The following is a 16,332-nucleotide window of genomic DNA, read 5'->3' as shown; positions in this document are numbered from 1 at the left end:
CTAGTCTTTAAGTTTACTGTGCGCGGTGACGGTGTCTATTAAGTCTGCTACGTCGTACTCTCCCAAGCACTTAGTACAGTGCATTGAACCCAGTAAGCTCTCAATAAATACCACCCATCGACATACAATTGACTGAAAACTGGGAACTTGAGTATTTCGATGACGCTCTCAAGGCAAGTCTCTTAAGGATGACCGGAGGGGTTCTACGATCAAGCGAGGAACAGAAAGGATTCCAGGTTAGAACCTGTGGAATAACAGGGAACACGCCCTGCCTTGGGAAAACTTAGGAAAATTCAAAGGTGAGGGAAACCTCTAAAATGCCTTTTCGTTGGAGCGCTTCATTACTCACCCCAACCTCAAGCTGCCCCAGACAACTTCCTCCGAAGGGTCCAAAGGACTCTATGAAAAAAAAACAACCCTCTTTCCCACGCTTTTTGCGTTTGGAGCAGGTGTGAGTTCTCCCCAGCAGACAACTCATTCTGGTCAGAAATCCGAGATCCGACTGCAGTACAGGGTTTAATCCGAGCGGCACGGCGCAACCGAGAACCCGGAGGGGGGACCCCCGCCTCTTTCATTCCCCGTTCTCGGCAAAAAGCTCCGCCAACCCCTCCGGCCTCAAGTCCCGTTACAAAAACCTGCAGGGGAGAAAGGCCACGACGGGAACCCCGAGTGAGGAGACATATGGAAAGTTAAGATCCCAGAAAGGCCCCTTGGGTGCAAAGAAATGTAGTTCGGTTCAGAAACGGCCTTCCAGCCTTCCACAGAAGAGACCCTCCACGTTGAAGGAATGTAAGGAAAACACTAAGGAGGGGTCCTTCAAATACCCCGTGTGTGAAAAAAAAACCTTCCACCTTGCCAGCCTCAGAAGCCCCCAACCCGGGAAAGACGGGCTGAGTTTGCTTCCTGCTGCAATGCACCGTTTGAACCCAGAGAGCGGGAGGGAAGGCGAGGGGAAACCGGGCCGCGGAGGGATGGTGAGGTCGGCTCGTGGCGGCTCCGTGGGCACCGTCAAACGAGCGCCTTTCTCGCGGCGCCGTGGTCGGGGGGGCCCGCAGATCCTTGGGGTCTCTCAAGATGGACGTGTGCCAGCAACCATTTCGGTGGGAAAATAAATAAGGGGCTGGGGAGAAGGAGAAAGTACGAAAACAAATTCACCTGGTCCGTGGTTCTGGTCCCACTAGGTGAAAGGCTGGAAATTGCGGCGGGTGAAAGAGCCTTATAAAGAGCTGGAAGCGGAATTGGGGGAAGAGGTGAGGCCAGGAAGATTGGGTGGGGAAAAAGCCGAGAGGCGGATGAGCAAAAACACTTTTATGGGGCCACGGGGTGGGGAGTGAGCGGTGAAGGAGTTTTGGGGAGGGGAAGGAGTGGTGGGGGGGGCGGGGGTGACGGCGTCGGTCCCAAAATCTAGATTCTGAGTCTTGGCGGGCCGGGCGGCTCAGCCCCGGGTTCAGCCGTCGCAGCGGAGGACAGCGAGGAGGAAAGGCAGGCTTCGACCCGGACACCCGGCTCGGCCGGTCTGTACCACGGAAACTGGGAAGTCCCGTCCCCTCCGAGTCCTACTTCCTCAGCTGATGTAGACGCGGTGGAAGTCGTGGGCCCCGAAAGCGGCATTGCACTTGGGGCACTTCCTCTGCCGCGCCTCGTAGCGGCCCCGGACGCACTCGAAGCAGAAGACGTGGAAGCACTTGGTGAGGACGGCATCCTTCTTCCGCGTGTTACAGCAGGGGCAGGTGAGCCGAGCCTGGGGGACGGACAGACGGGGACGGACGGACGGACGCCGGGTTGGGGAGGGGAAGGGGTGAGCCCGGGGACCGGCTCCGGACATCTTGAGGTCTAAGCCTCACCCGGAAGCCAAATCCAGAAGCAACCTCGGGAGCCCAAGCCTCCGCCGAGGGCCCCGTCCCCGGCCCTCCCAGGGCCCCGCCTCCCCCGGCACCTTGTATTCCTTTATCTCCTCCTGCAAGATCTCGTCCGCATCGGCGTAAACCTCCACCTTCTTCTGCTTCTCCAGCTTCCTCCGCAGTCGCGAGATGTCCTCCTGGGGGTGGGGGTGGGGGGCAGGTATTGGCTCCCAAGGCTTAGCCGTCCCAGCACCCCTCGCCGCCCCTCCGTCCCGAGGTTTCCCCAGAGCCCCGGCCCGGGGCCGTCCCGCACCTGGGCCCTCTTGAGGTTGAAGCTCTCCTTCTCGCGGGCGGCCCGGCTCTCCGCCAGGCAGGGCTGGATCTCCCGGAGCCGGCTCTGCACGTGCTCCAGTTGCACTTTCAGATCCTCGGCCAGCTGGGCGGCCTCCACCGCCTGGGCGCAGAGACCCCAAGGGCCCAATGTCACGGGGCCAAGGGGGAGGAGGACGAGTGGCGGTCGGCGGCACAACGGTAGCGACGGCCTTTAGTGAGCGCTCCCTGGGTACGGAGCCCTGTCCCGTGAGCTGGGAGGGAATACCCAAGCGGGGAAGGACGGGAGGGAGTCGAGCGGAAGCGGGGAAGGGCCACTTGCCTTTCTCTTGTTGAGCTCCAGAGCCTGGCTCCGCAGCGTCAGCTCCTTCTCCACCCCGCCGAGGCTGCCCTGGAGCACCCGCTCTTTCTCCTCCAGTTTCTGCACCACCAGCAGCTGGGCATCCACCTGCCAGGGGAAGAGGAAGGGAGAAGCTCCGAGGGGACCCGTGGCCCGGCCCTCCCGGCCCGGCGGCTCACCTGCGATTTGAGGCCCAGCACCTGCTCGCCCAGTTCGTCCTTCTCCTCGCGCAGCAGCTTGTGGATCTGGTTGGACTTGATCCGCTCCGACATCAGCTTGAAGTTGGCGTCGTCCTTCTCCCGCAGCTGCTGCAGCAGGCGGCCGTTCTGCTCCTGCATGTCCTCGAAGGCCTGGCCGGTCACGTCCATCTCAGACAGCAGAGCCTCCTCCTCCTGACGGGGCGGGGAGACAGCCGCAGCTGGGGTTGGCGGGGCAGAGGCACCGGGTTCGGGGCGCGGTGGGGGCACGGAGACCGGCTCGGCCGGCCGGTTCCGCGCACCTGCTTGGTGGCCCCGAGCTTCCGCTGCAGGTGCTCGATCTGCTCCTCGGCCAGGCGGATCCTGCGCAGGGCATCTTCGTCCGCCAGCTTCTTGCTCTCCTTCCTCTCTTTCTCTTCTAGGTCCCGGATGCGGACCCGCAGCTCCTCGACCTGAGGGGAGAAGAGAGAGAAAACCAAATCAAAGTAAAAATAGGGCCAGAACCCTCCACCCTCCCCGGTGGCCAAAGGCCAGTCAGCCTGGTCTTTCCCGGTTCCTTAGGGAGCGTGCCCCCGGGGCCGAGAGGAGGTCCTCGCCGGCGGCACTCCGGTTCTCGGCCACGGAGCCGCGGGAGCGGATCTCACCCGGTCTTCTCGGCGGGAAATTCCAACCCTCCTCCTATCCCTTCCCTCCCTTTGCCAAGCCAGAAGACAGTTCCTTCACCCGCCCCGCTCCTCTGCACCGCCCCTCGCCCCCTCCGCCAGCTGGGTCCAATCCCCCCGGCCATCGCACACCGGACAGCCCATCACGACACCGATCACACACAAACACGAGGCTGTGCAACCTCGCCCTGCTGGCTCTGACTTCTACATCACGGGGAAGCTGGAATAACAAGCCAAGAACCTTGGTAATAATAATGATGGCATTTATTAAGCGCTTACTATGTGCAAAGCACTGTTCTAAGCGCTGGGGAGGTTACCAGGTGATCAGGTTGTCCCACAGGGGGCTCACAGTCTTAATCTCCATTTTACAGATGAGGTAGCTGAGGCCCAGAGAATAATAATAATAATAATAATGATGGCATTTATTAAGCGCTTACCATGTGCAAAGCACTGTACTAAGCGCTGGGGAATTTACAAGGTGATCAGGTTGTCCCACGTGGGGCTCACGGTCTCAATCCCCATTTTACAGAGGAGGTAACTGAGGCCCAGAGAAGTGAAGTGACTTGCCCAAAGTCACCCAGCTGACAGTTGGTGGAGCCGGGATTTGAACCCATGACCTCTGACTCCAAAGCCCGGGCTCTTTCCACTGAGCCACGCTGCTTCTCTTGGAGTCTCTTCCCTCTTGCTTCTCTTGGGAGTCGTTTCGACTCCTACCTGCTCCTCCAGGCCCAAACCTAGTCGACACCCTGTCTGATGCTTTTTACCTTCAGATCATCACCACCATCATCAGTACTGACTGAGGACTTACTGTGTGCATTGGGAGACTACAATCATCTCCTGCATAAGTCAGGCTGAGGGAGGGGTGAATAAAGGGAGCAAACTGAAGGGCGAGGGGGAAAGCAGAAGGGAGTGGGAGAAGAGGAAATGAGGGCTTAGTTGAGGAAGGCCTCATGGAGGAGATGAGATTTTAATACGGGTGGGAAAGAGCCATGGTCTGTTGAGGGAAGAGGGAGGGTGTTCCAAGCCAGAGGCGAGACGTGGGCGAGAGGTCGGTGTCAAGATAGAAGAGATGGAGGTACAGTGACTAAACTGCTGTTAGAGGAGCGAAGTGTATGGGCTGGATTGGAGAAAGCGGTAAGGGAAGAATTAGGGGGCAAGGTGATTGCGTTAAAGCCAAGGGTGCGGCTTTTCTGTTTGATGCGGAGGTGGATGGGCGGCCACTGGAGGTTCTTGAGGAGTGGGGAAACCCGGACTGAACTTTTTTTGTAGAAAAACGATCCACACAGCAACAAAGCACGGAGTGGAGGAGGAAGAGACGGGAGGCAGGGAGGTCAGCAAGGAGGCTGATGCGGTAATCACGGAGGGATAGGCTAAGTGCTTGGATTAACGTGGTGGCAGTTTGGACGGAGAAGAATGGGTGGATTTCCCCGGGGGTCTGCTCCTTCCCTTCCCACAAGCCCTATGTGGGTCAGCGACTGGGACCAATGAACAGGTTTCTGATGGCTAGTGATGATTTGTACACTAGATTCACCTATCTATAGCCTCAATGCTGACGATATCAGCTGAAAGCCCCGTGAAAGAGAAGCACCGTCCTAGGCCCCGAACGCTCTGAGCAAAGGAGCACGCCCCGTGCTGATCTCAGAGTGTGGCTTAGTGGAAAGAGCCCGGGCTTGGGAGTCAGAGGTCAGGGGTTCTAATCCCGGCTCCGCCACTTGCCAGCTGTGTGACTTTGAGCAAGTCACTTCACTTCTCTGGGCCTCAGTGACCTCATCTGGAAAATGGGGATTAAGACTGTGAGCCCCAAGTGGGACAACCTGATTACCTTGTATCCCCCCCAGTGCTTAGAACAGTGCTTGGCACATAGTAAGCGCTTAACAAATGCCATCATTATTATTATTATTATTATTATTATTCTAAGCACCCAGAGGTCAGGGGCCGTTTCCCAGGGTCTGTTGCGTCCCCTTGGCACTGCTGAGTGCAAGCTGGCAGAGGCCCAGCGGGGCACTTCGTATACTCTTGGGAGGGTGACAGTGTCCTGTCAGGACATTCAGGGCCCGCCTCTAGCTAGCCCGGGTCCTTCCTAGATACTTGCTGTCCTGAATTCCTCTGTCCCGCTCCCCAGCTTTCCCCTTCCCCTCTCTTCCCGACTCCCCAGCGCCAATTCACCCTCCCTCTCACTTGGTGCCTCATTCTCCCATTCTCCCCCAGCTCTCTCACCTCGGCTTTGGCCTTGCGTTCCGCGGCCATGAGCTGCACCTTGTCTCGCTGCTCCTTGGGCGCCGATTTGTACATGTCCAGCAGCAGCTTCATCTCCTTCTGACTCTCCTGGGCCTTCCTGGGGATGAGGGGAAGGGATGAGTTGGGGCACGGGGGGAGGGACCCGAATCACAGGGAGAGCGCCGGGCGGGGGGGGGGCAGGGGAACGACCAGAAGAGTGGCCGAGAGGAAGACGAGGAGACAGGAGGAGGGGAGGGGGACAGAGGGAGGCTCTGGAAAAAGGTCGAGCGCCCGGTACGTACTTCAGCTCCCCTCGCAATCCTTTCAGCAGCTCCGAGTCCTTCCTCTTGCTCTCCTCAGCCTTGACCTTGTCCCGCTCCCCCCGGGAGGACGAGGAAGAAGTAGACGGCCCAGAGACCGACCCCTCCCTTTCCCGCTTAGCCCGGGGCTCCGCTTCCCGGACCCTGGGAGGGGGTGCTTGGGGCGGAGGGGGTGGGGCTGGTGCCGATGTGGAAGCCGGCTCTTCTTCAGAGGCGGGGGTCTCCTCCTTCTTCACGCTGGCCAGCAGTAAGGCCGGAGGCCCGGAGGAAGAAAGGACCGTTTCCTTTTTGGTCTCCTGGAGGGGGGGCCGGCCCTCCCGCACCCCCCTCCTCCTCCTTCAAAGGAGCCCCCCCGGCACTGGTCCCGGGCTCCTCCGTGGCGACCGGGGGCGGGGCTGAAGGGGCAGGGCCGCTGGCCTGGACCCGGAGCTGCGGGAAGAGACGAAGCGGAAGGGAGTGACAGTCACATTCCCGGGAACTGGCCTTCGGTGACTCCCGCTTCTTCCCCGGCTTCAATCAATCAATCAATCGCATTTATTGAGCGCTTACTGTGTGCACAGCACTGTACTAAGCGCTTGGGAAGTACAAGCTGGCAACATCTAGAGACAGTCCCTACCCAACAGTGGGCTCACAGTCTAGAAGGGGGAGACAGAGAACAAAACCAAACATACTAACAAAATATAATAAACAGAATACATAGGTACAAGTAAAATAAATAAATAAATAGGGTAATAAATATGTACATACATATATACCTATATACAGGTGCTGTGGGGAAGGGAAGGAGGTAAGATGCTGGGGATGGAGAGGGGGACGAGGGGGAGAGGAAGGAAGGGGCTCAGTCTAGGAAGGCCTCCTGGGGGAGATGAGCTCTCAGTAGGGCCTTGAAGGGAGGAAGAGAGCTAGCTTGGCGGATGGGCAGAGGGAGGCCATTCCGGGCCAGGGGGATGACGTGGGCCGGGGGTCGATGGCAGGACAGGCGAGAACGAGGTACGGTGAGGAGATTAGCGGCGGAACAGCGGAGGGTGCGGGCTGGGCTGTAGAAGGCTTCAGCCCCGGCCCGCCCCATCTGGCTCACAGGGTCCCCCCAAAACGGCCCCGCTCCCCCCGACGCCCCCCAAACCCGGGCCCCCGTCCCGACCTTGCCGATTTCGGCCTGCACCTCCCTCAGCTTCCGTTTATAGCGCTGGGCATCGCCCTTCAGCTGGTGGTTGTGGTTCTGGAGGCTGCTGATCAGGTGACGCATCTCCCGGTTAATGGGCCCTGGCGAGGGGTTAGAAGGGTCTGAGGAGAGGGGCGGCGGCGGCGACCGCTCACGGACGGACGGAGAAAGACCAGAGAGGGGTTGAGCGGGAGGGGGAAAGGAACCGTAACAAAGGGACGGGAGGGGACAGAAACAGGCGGAGACGGAGTCTTGCCCCGGCCCCGGGAGCCCGCTCCTTACCCGCCTGCTCATTGGCTGCCAGGTTCTGCTCAAACTCGATTCTCAGCATCTCATACTCTTTGCGCACCTGGGCCAGCGTGTCCTCCAGCTGGATGACCTCCGTCCGCAGCTTCTTCTGCAGGCCCAGCTCGTCGCTCTGCCCAAAGGCCAGGGCGGGCGGGCGGGCGGGCGAGAAACGGGAACGAGAACGTGAAGTACCTCACCCGCTCCCCACCCCTGCCAGGGGCCGACAGATCCTCTGCCCTCCCCGCGGTTATCCGTGACCTACTGAAGACAACCGCCTGGATTTTGACCTAAGGAAGCCACGGGCAGCACTCGAAGAAGGCTTAACAGGAATTCCCAACTCTGGAAGACCTACTGCTCCCAATCTCCCCTAGGTATTCAAGTGGGCTGTCTGACTGGACGGAGTTTTAGCCCCACAGTCCACCAGTTAAATGATCCCAAATAAAAAAATCGGGTTTGGGACAGACCTGAGTAAAAATCCACCTACTTCTCTGGGTGACGACGCCACCTAAGAGAATCGATCGATGCTATTTATCGAATGTTGACCTGGTGCACAGCACTGCCCTGAGCGCTTGGAAGAATACAACAGAGATGACAGGCGTGACATCGGCTGGTAGGCGTGAGAAACAGCGTGGTTTAGTGGAAAGAGCCCGGGCTTGGGAGTTAGAGAACACCGGTTCTAATCCCAGCTCTGCCATTCGTCTGCTGTGTGATCTTGGGCGAGTCACTTGATTTCTGTGCCTCAATTCCCTCATCTGCAAAATGGGGATTCGGTACCTTTTCTCCCTCCTACTTAGACACATGGGGCCCGATGATCTTGTATCTACCCCACTGCTCAGAACAGTGCCTGGCACATAATAAGCGCTTAACAGATACCACAGTTGTTACGATCCTTACCATCAAGGATCTTACAACCTAGGGGGAGAGACAGACGAGAAAATAAACTCTAGTTGGGAAAGAGGCAGAGTCTAGGGATGCATAAGAGCTGTGGGGCAGCAAAGTCCTAAAGAAGGACAGGCCCGAGTACATAGGTGATGCAGAAGAGAGGGTGAGGAAATGAGGGGATAATCAGGGAAGGCCTCTTGGAGGAGATGTGATTCTAGCAGGGCTTTAAAGACAGGGCAAACGAGAGGGTGCCTTGGAAAAAAGCCACCCCCAAGGAGCAACCCCCCGACCTCACTCCGTCGCGGGCTCCATTTGCTTGCCTTCTTCTTCTCAATCAACCATTCATTCAGTTGTATTTATTGAGCACTCTGGGCAGGGCACTTACCAAACGCTTAGGAGAGTATCACACAACAGTAAACATATATTCCCTGCCCACAGCGAGCTTACAGCCTACAGAGTGGGTAGGTAGATATTAATATAAATAAATGACAGATATGTACAGAAGTGCTGTGGGGCTGGGAGGGGGGACGAACAAAGGGAGCGAGTCAGGGCGACGCAGAAGGGAATGGGAGAGGAGAAAGGGGGGCTCAGTCAGAGAAGGCCTCTTGGAGGAGATGTACCCTCAGTAAGGCTTTGAGAGTGGGGGAGAGCAACTGTCTTTCGGATCTGAGAAGGGAGGGCGTTCCAGGCCGGAGGCAGAACGGGGGCGAGGGGTCGGTGGTGACAGAGACGAGATTGAGAAACGGTGAGAAGGTTAGCAAAATGCACAGGCTGGATGGTAGTAGGGGAGTAGCAAGGTGAGATAGGAGGGGAGATGACTGAGTGCTCACCTCCATGTGCTCGATATGCCTGAGGTGAGAGTTCTTGGTTGCCAGCAGCAGTCCCCGGGCTTCGTCCAGCTGGGTCTTCACTTGGAGGGACTCGTTATAGAGCAGGGAGAACTGCGCCTGCAGCAGACGGTACTCGCCGGTCTCCCGCACCACTTCTTCCGGCAGGCTCCGCAGGGCTACCTGGGGGGGCAGAGCGGGCAGGGGCGGGCCCGGCCGGAGGAGGGTTGGCACCCCGAGGCCCATTCCCAACCACTCAATCAATCAATCAATCAATCGCATTTATTGAGCGCTTACTGTGTGCAGAGCACTGTACTAAGCGCTTGGGAAGTCCAAGTTGGCAACATATAGAGACAGTCCCTACCCAACAGTGGGCTCACAGTCTAAAAGGGGGAGACAGACAACAAAACCAAACATACTAACAAAATAAAATAAATAGAATAGATATGTACAAGTAAAATAAATCAATAAATAAACCACTCCCCGGGACTCTGCCCCCGGGCCCCCTCACCTTGAGCCGCTCGTTGCCGCGCACGGCTCCTTGCAGCTCCCCTTGCAGCTTCTCCAGTTCAGCCATGCGGCTGTTAGCCAGCTCCTGGTTCTCCTCCAGTTCCGTGTTCAGCATCTCGAACTGGGCCGGGGGAGGGAGATGGGGTGAGGGAAGGCGGGCGAAGCGGGGAGAGTGTCAAGGGCCCGAAGGGGGTGAGGGCTTAGAGGGACGGAGAAGAGCGGAGTGAACCCGAGGGGTGAGACTCGCCCAGGAGGAGGGGAAGCGGGGGGTGGGAAGGGGAACCAAGCGGGGAATGGGTCCTACACTACTCACCTTCTGCATGCTCAGGGTGATCTGCCCGCCCTGGAAACCGCCGGAGCTCCCCGACACATAGTACCCCGAGTTGAGCTACGGGAGGCGAGGGGGATGAGGTTTAGGGGAGGCCCCCTCCCTCCGGTCTCCCACCTGTCTCCCATCTTTCGCCCCCTCCCATCATCCCCCCCAAACCTGCTCCAGGGCCTCGGCCAGATGCTTGTTAAGCTTTTGCTCGCGCTTGCGCAGCTTCTCGATGTCCCACTGCAGGTCCTCCACTGAAGTCTCCATCTCCAGCACCTTGGTCTCGGCCGACGTCACCTTGTCTTGCAGCTCCGAGTACTGACGGCAACGCGAGGGGTAAGGCTCGGACCCAGGCGACATCCCCTCCCGCCAGCCGGAGCTGAGGCCCCGGTCCTCCCCGCTCCCCACCTCCAGAGAGATCCTGTGGTGCTTCTCCTGGAGCTGGGTGGCCAAATCCTGCAGCCGCCGGTTCTCGCGGCCGAGCTCCTTGCTGAAAGTCCGAGCTCCGTCTCCAAGCAGCTCAGATTCACCTGGAAGGCAGGGGCAGCTGCGGGGGGAGGGAGGAGTGGCAGGAAGTAGGGAGAGGGGCTCCCGGGCCTAGGAAACCTCGTTTCCATACGGGCGGCCGAGATGGGGGCTCGGGCTAGGAATAAGTGCCAGCGGGGAGGAGGGCGAGGTGGGTGGCGGGGCGTGGGCACCGCTGGGCGGTGGAAACCTCCGGCTCACCTCGGCTTTGGGCCCGCAGGCAGAGCTCCTCCACCTGACGCTGGAGGCGGTCCGAGGCCTCGACCACCCGGGACACGGCTGCCTTGGAGAACTCCATGCGACCCTGCAGCTGGAGTTCCACTTCCTCGCTGCTGCTGGCCCCCAGGGCCTCCAGGAAGGCCAGGGCCGGTTCGCTAAGCGGGGGCCGGAGCTGGGGGACCGGAGGCTCTGGGAAGACGACAGACCCGGACGCGTGCCAGGGCGCCCGGCTTCCGGATCGCCAACGCCCCCCGTCCCCGGCTCCCCGACATTCTGCCCGTTGCCCTCTGGATTCTCCCTCTCTAGACCCGCCCCCGGTTCCCGCCGTCGGCCTCACCTCGCCTCTCCGGGGTTCCCGCCTCGGCCACGGGGGCCCCATCGGGGTCTGGGCACTCCTGGGTTCCCGGCTCCTCCGTCCTGGAAGGCAGCTCCCCCCGGCTCTCGTGGTGTCGGAGGAGAACCTCCACGGTTTCATCCAGCTGCGGGGAGATCAAGAGGTGGACTTAAAACCCCAAACTCTCTCCCAGGAAGCGAAGAGCCTGGGGTCCGCGTTAGGGAGCAGGGTTGGTGGGGGAGAGGGAGAGACGGGGGGTTGAACCCAAAGGCCCGGGGCCCGCACACCCTGACACTAGCCCGGGGGGCGGATTTCGGGACAGAAGGGTGATTTGTGCGAGCCCCACCTGGGCCCAATAGCGGTTGACAATGAGCAGGGTGGCGTCGTCAGTGGCCTGCCGTTTCTCCAATTTTTCAATGCGCTCTCGCAGCTCATCTTCGCAGGCCTGCCGTTGCTCCAGCCGTTCTGCCAGCTTCTTGTTCTTGAACTGCAACACTTTCAGGTCCATCTCCTCCTGGGATGAGACGGGTCAGGGGCGAGGGGGGCGAGACAGGGTCCACAAATAGGCGGGGGGGCACGGAGAGGGCAACGGGGAAGCGGGCAGGCGCTGGGCTGGGTGGCACTTAGGTCACTCAAAGTGGGCAAGCCGCGGGGGCGGGAGAATGGGAGGGAGGAGAAGGTGGCGGGAAGAAGCTCGAGGCGGCACGAGAGGTCGGTGGGCCCTAGGCCAGGGGCTGGAGAGGGTCCACTGAGGCGGTATCGCTTAGCGGACAGAGCACGGGCCTGGGAATCAGAAGGAACTGTGTTCTTATCCCGGCACACACGTCTGCCGTGTGACCTGGGCATGTCCTTCGCTTCTCTGGGCCTCAGTTACCTCATCTGTAAAATGGGGATTCACCGGGAGCCTCCCGTGAGGCACGGACTGTAGCCACCCTGATTACCTTCTGCCTGCCCAAGCAATCAGAACAGTGCCTAATGATAACGGCATTTGTTAAGCGCTTACTATGTGCGAAGCACAGTTCTGTGCTTGGCACAGAGTTACACACTTAGGAATTACGATTACTATTGGGGTGGGGCTGGAGCACAAGGCTTAGTGGGAATTGCCCAGGCTCGGGAGTCAGAGGTCATGGATTCTAATCCCCGCTCCACCACTTGTCAGCTGCGTGACTTTGGGCAAGTCACTTCACTTCTCTGGCCCTCAGTTCCCTCATATGTCAAATGGGGATGAAGACTGTGAGCCCCACGTGGGGCAACCTGTTCACCTTGTATCTCCCCCAGTACTTAGAACAGGGCTTGGCACATAGTAAGCGCTTAACAAATGCCATCATTATTATGACTGAGCTCTCCTACTGAGAGCTCACCTCCTCCAAGAGGCCTTCCCAGACCGAGCCCCCTTTTTCCTCTCCTCCTCCCCATCCCCCCCCGCCCTACCTCCCTTCCCTCCCCACCCCCCCCGCCCTACCACCTTTCCCTGCCCACAGCACCTGTATATGTTTGTATGTTATTCTATTTATTTTACTGTATATATATATATATATATATATATATATAATGTATATGTGTGTATGTGTATAGGATATATATACAGAGTACATATATATATACAGTGCTCTGCACATAGTAAGCGCTCAATAAATACGATTGATGATATATACAGAGTATATATAGTGTATATATACAGGGTGTGTGTGTGTATATATATTTACCTGTATATATGTTTGTATATTACTTTATTTATTTTACTTGTACCTATTTACTATTCTATTCATTTTGTTAATGATATGCACTTATCGTTAATTCTATTTATTCTGACAACTTGACACCTGTCCAAGTGTTTTGTTTTGTTGTCCGTCTCCCCCTTCTAGACTGTGAGCCCGTCGTTGGGTAGGGGCCATCTCTACATGTTGCCAACTTGTACTTCCCAAGCGCTTAGTCCAGTGCTCTGCACACAGTAAGAGCTCAATAAATACGAATATTATTACTTCTCTGGACCTCAAAAATGGGGATTCGCTGTGAGCCCTACGTGAGGCACGGACGGTAGCCGACCTGTGCCTACCCCAGTAAACAGAACAGTGCTTGGCACAGAGTTACGCGCTCAACGGGAATTATGATTATGACGATGACGATTCTTGCGGCGGGCGCACAACAGACCGTGGAGGAGATGCCCCCGAGGCGGATGGGCTCGATGAGGGTGGTCGTGGTCTTCTCCTCGCGGTTCGGCTTCTTCTCCGGGGGTCCCGATCCCCCATCTCCGGCCACTCGTTTGCTCCCGAGGCTCGACATGGTCGCGACAGCGGCGATTGAGGGAAGGAGAGGGAGACACGGACAAGGAGCGCGGGCCGCCTCACCTGAGGAGACACGGAAAGCGCGCGTGCGTCACAGCCCCCTCCTCCTCCCGTCAGAAAAGGACGGCGGCCTTCTCCCCGCCCCCGAACAGCTGGGGAGTCAGAGGTTGTGGGTTCTAATCCCGCCTCCGCCACTTAATAATAATGGCATTTATTAAGCGCTTACTATGTGCAAAGCACTGTTCTAAGTGCTGGGGAGGTTACAAGGTGATCAGGTTGCCCCCCGGCGGGCTCACAGTCTTCATCCCCATTTTCCAGATGAGGTACCTGAGGCCAAAGTCACCCAGCTGACAATTGGCAGAGCCGGGATTTGAACCCATGACCTCTGACTCCAAAGCCCGGGCTCTTTCCACTGAGCCCCGCTGCTTCTCCACTTGTCAGCTGGGTGACTACGGGCCGGTCACTTCCCTTCCCTCAGTTCCCTCCCCTGGAAAATGGGAATTCCTTCATTCCATCATATTGACTGAGTGCTGACTGTTGGACTGAGCGCTTGGGAAGCACAAGTCGGCACCACGGAAGCAGCGTGGCTCAGTGGAAAGAGCTCGGGCTTGGGAGTCAGAGGTCATGGGTTCAAATCCCGGCTCCACCACTTGTCAGCTGTGTGACTTTGGGCTGGTCGCTTAACTTCTCTGGGCCTCAGTTCCCTCAACTGTACAATGGGGATGAAGACTGAACCTCACATGGGACAACCTGATCACCTTGTATCCTCCCCGGCGCTTAGAACAGTGCTTGGCACACAGTAAGCGCTTAACAAATGCCATCATCCATTCATTAATTCATTCAATCGTATTTATTGAGCGCTTAATGTGTGCAGAGCACTGTACTAAGCACTTGGGAAGTACAAGCGCTTGGGAAGTACATCATCATCATCAGCTAGACTGTGAGCCCGCTGTTGGTAGGGACTGTCTCTAAATGTTGCCAACTTGTACTTCCCAAGTGCTCAGTCCAGTGCTCTGCACACAGTAAACGCTCAATAAATATGATTGAATGAATGAATGAATGAATAGGGACCGTCTCTATCTACTGCCAACTTCCCAAGCGCTTAGTACAGTGCTCTGCACACAGTAAGCGCTCAATAAATACGACTGAATGAATGAATAGGGACCGTCTCTAGATGTTGCCAACTTGGACTTCCCAAGCGCTTAGTCCAGTGCTCTGCACACAGTAAGCGCTCAATCAATACGCCTGAATGAATGAATAGGGACCGTCTCTATTGCCAACTTGGACTTCCCAAGCGCTTAGTCCAGTGCTCTGCACGCAGTAAGCGCTCAATCAATACGATTGATTGATTGATTGATTGGGAGCCCCAAGTGGGCCAACCTGAGAAGCTCGTATCCGTCCCGGCGCTCGGTACAGTGCCTGGCACATAGCAAGCGCCTCAGAAATGGCGTTATTATTGTCGTTGCTGTGGTGGTGCGGTGCCTGGGGCCCCGTCCCCTCACCTGGGCCTGGCTCCGCCGGAAGCCGCCATGTCGGCCATGTCGGCCACACCGGATGGGGCCTGACGCCGCCCGTGTCCCCGCCCCCCCCCCCCGCCGCTACTGCGCAGGCGCCCAGAGGAGGGCCCCCCCGCCGCTACTGCGCAGGCGCCCAGAGGAGGGCCCCCCCCGCCGCTACTGCGCAGGCGCCCAGAGGAAGCCCCCCCCGCCGCTACTGCGCAGGCGCCCAGAGGAAGGCCCCCCCCCCCGCCGCTACTGCGCAGGCGCCCAGAGGAAGCCCCCCCCCCCCCCCCCCCGACCCGCGGCCTCGGGGAAGGCTGCTCCGCCTCGCCCGCTCCCATTGGCTGGGACCAGGCCCGGCCCCGAAACACCCCCCCCCGCCCCCTTTGGGGCATTTTATTCAGAATACAAATAATTCTCATAATAATATTATCATATTATTATATGTTATGTTATTTTATATTGTTATATTATACTATACCATATTACATTATATTATTGCATTGTGTTGTATTATATCAATCAATCAATCGTATTGATTGAGCGCTTACTATGTGCAGAGCACTGGACTAAGCGCTTGGGAAGTACAAGCTGGCATCACATAGAGACGGGCCCTACCCCACAGTGGGCTCACAGTCTAAAAGGGGGAGACAGAGAACAGAACCAAACATACCAACAAAATAAAATAAGTAGGATAGAAATGTGCAAGTAAAATAAATAAATAAATAAATAAATAGAGTAATAAATATGTACAACCATATATACATATATATACATATATACATATATACATATATATAACCATATACATATATACATATACAATACATATTATTATGTATTGTTATATATTATATTATTGTATGTTATATTATATTATATTATATTGTATTGTATTATATTATATTGTATTATATTGCATTGCATTATATTATATTATATTATATTGTATTATATTATATTGTAGTGTATTATATTATTATATTATATCGTTATATTATATTATATTGTATTATATTGTATTATATTATATTGTAGTGTATTATATTATTATATTATATCGTTATATTATATTATATTATATTATATTGTATTATATTATATTGTATTGTATTATATTATATTGTATTATATTATATATTGTATTATGTTATGTTATATTATATTGTTATATTATTATATTATATTATATTGTATTGTGTTATATTATATTATTTTGTATTATTTTGTATTGTATTGTATTATGTTATATTGTATGATATTGTATTGTATTATATTGCATTGTATTATATTATATGTTATATATTATATCATATTTTATATTATATTATATTATTTTGTATTGTATTGTATTGTGTTATATTGTATTGTATTGTATTGTATTGTATTATATTGTATTATATTATATTATATCATGGTATATTATACTATATTACATTATATTATATTATATTATATTATATTGTGCTATATTATTATATTATATTTTGCATTACATTATATTATATATTATATTATCTCATATATTATATTATATCTTATTTTATATTTTATTGTATTGTATTATATTATGTTATA

General features: G+C 55.3%; 1 protein-coding gene across 1 annotated transcript; it reads right to left on the bottom strand.

The window, feature by feature from the left end:
- Positions 1 to 384: 384 nt before the first annotated feature.
- Positions 385 to 14,808, bottom strand: RNF40 (ring finger protein 40). Its single transcript, XM_038763384.1, is given in 21 exon segments — positions 385 to 1,741; positions 1,937 to 2,038; positions 2,155 to 2,295; positions 2,494 to 2,619; positions 2,691 to 2,903; positions 3,011 to 3,160; positions 5,588 to 5,705; positions 5,890 to 6,209; positions 6,211 to 6,336; positions 7,049 to 7,170; positions 7,352 to 7,487; positions 9,070 to 9,249; positions 9,578 to 9,697; positions 9,890 to 9,964; positions 10,064 to 10,210; positions 10,301 to 10,422; positions 10,619 to 10,825; positions 10,974 to 11,115; positions 11,317 to 11,484; positions 13,122 to 13,318; positions 14,758 to 14,808. Coding segments are annotated over 20 exon segments (3,024 nt in total). The 5' UTR covers positions 13,254 to 13,318; positions 14,758 to 14,808; the 3' UTR covers positions 385 to 1,564.
- Between the last annotated feature and the right edge of the window lie 1,524 nt (positions 14,809 to 16,332).

This window comes from Tachyglossus aculeatus, chromosome 21 (assembly GCF_015852505.1).
Source record: "Tachyglossus aculeatus isolate mTacAcu1 chromosome 21, mTacAcu1.pri, whole genome shotgun sequence".
Lineage (NCBI taxonomy): Eukaryota > Metazoa > Chordata > Mammalia > Monotremata > Tachyglossidae > Tachyglossus > Tachyglossus aculeatus.
The sequence above is the reverse complement of the archived record's forward strand: the minus strand, read 5'-3'. Positions and strand labels throughout refer to the sequence as shown.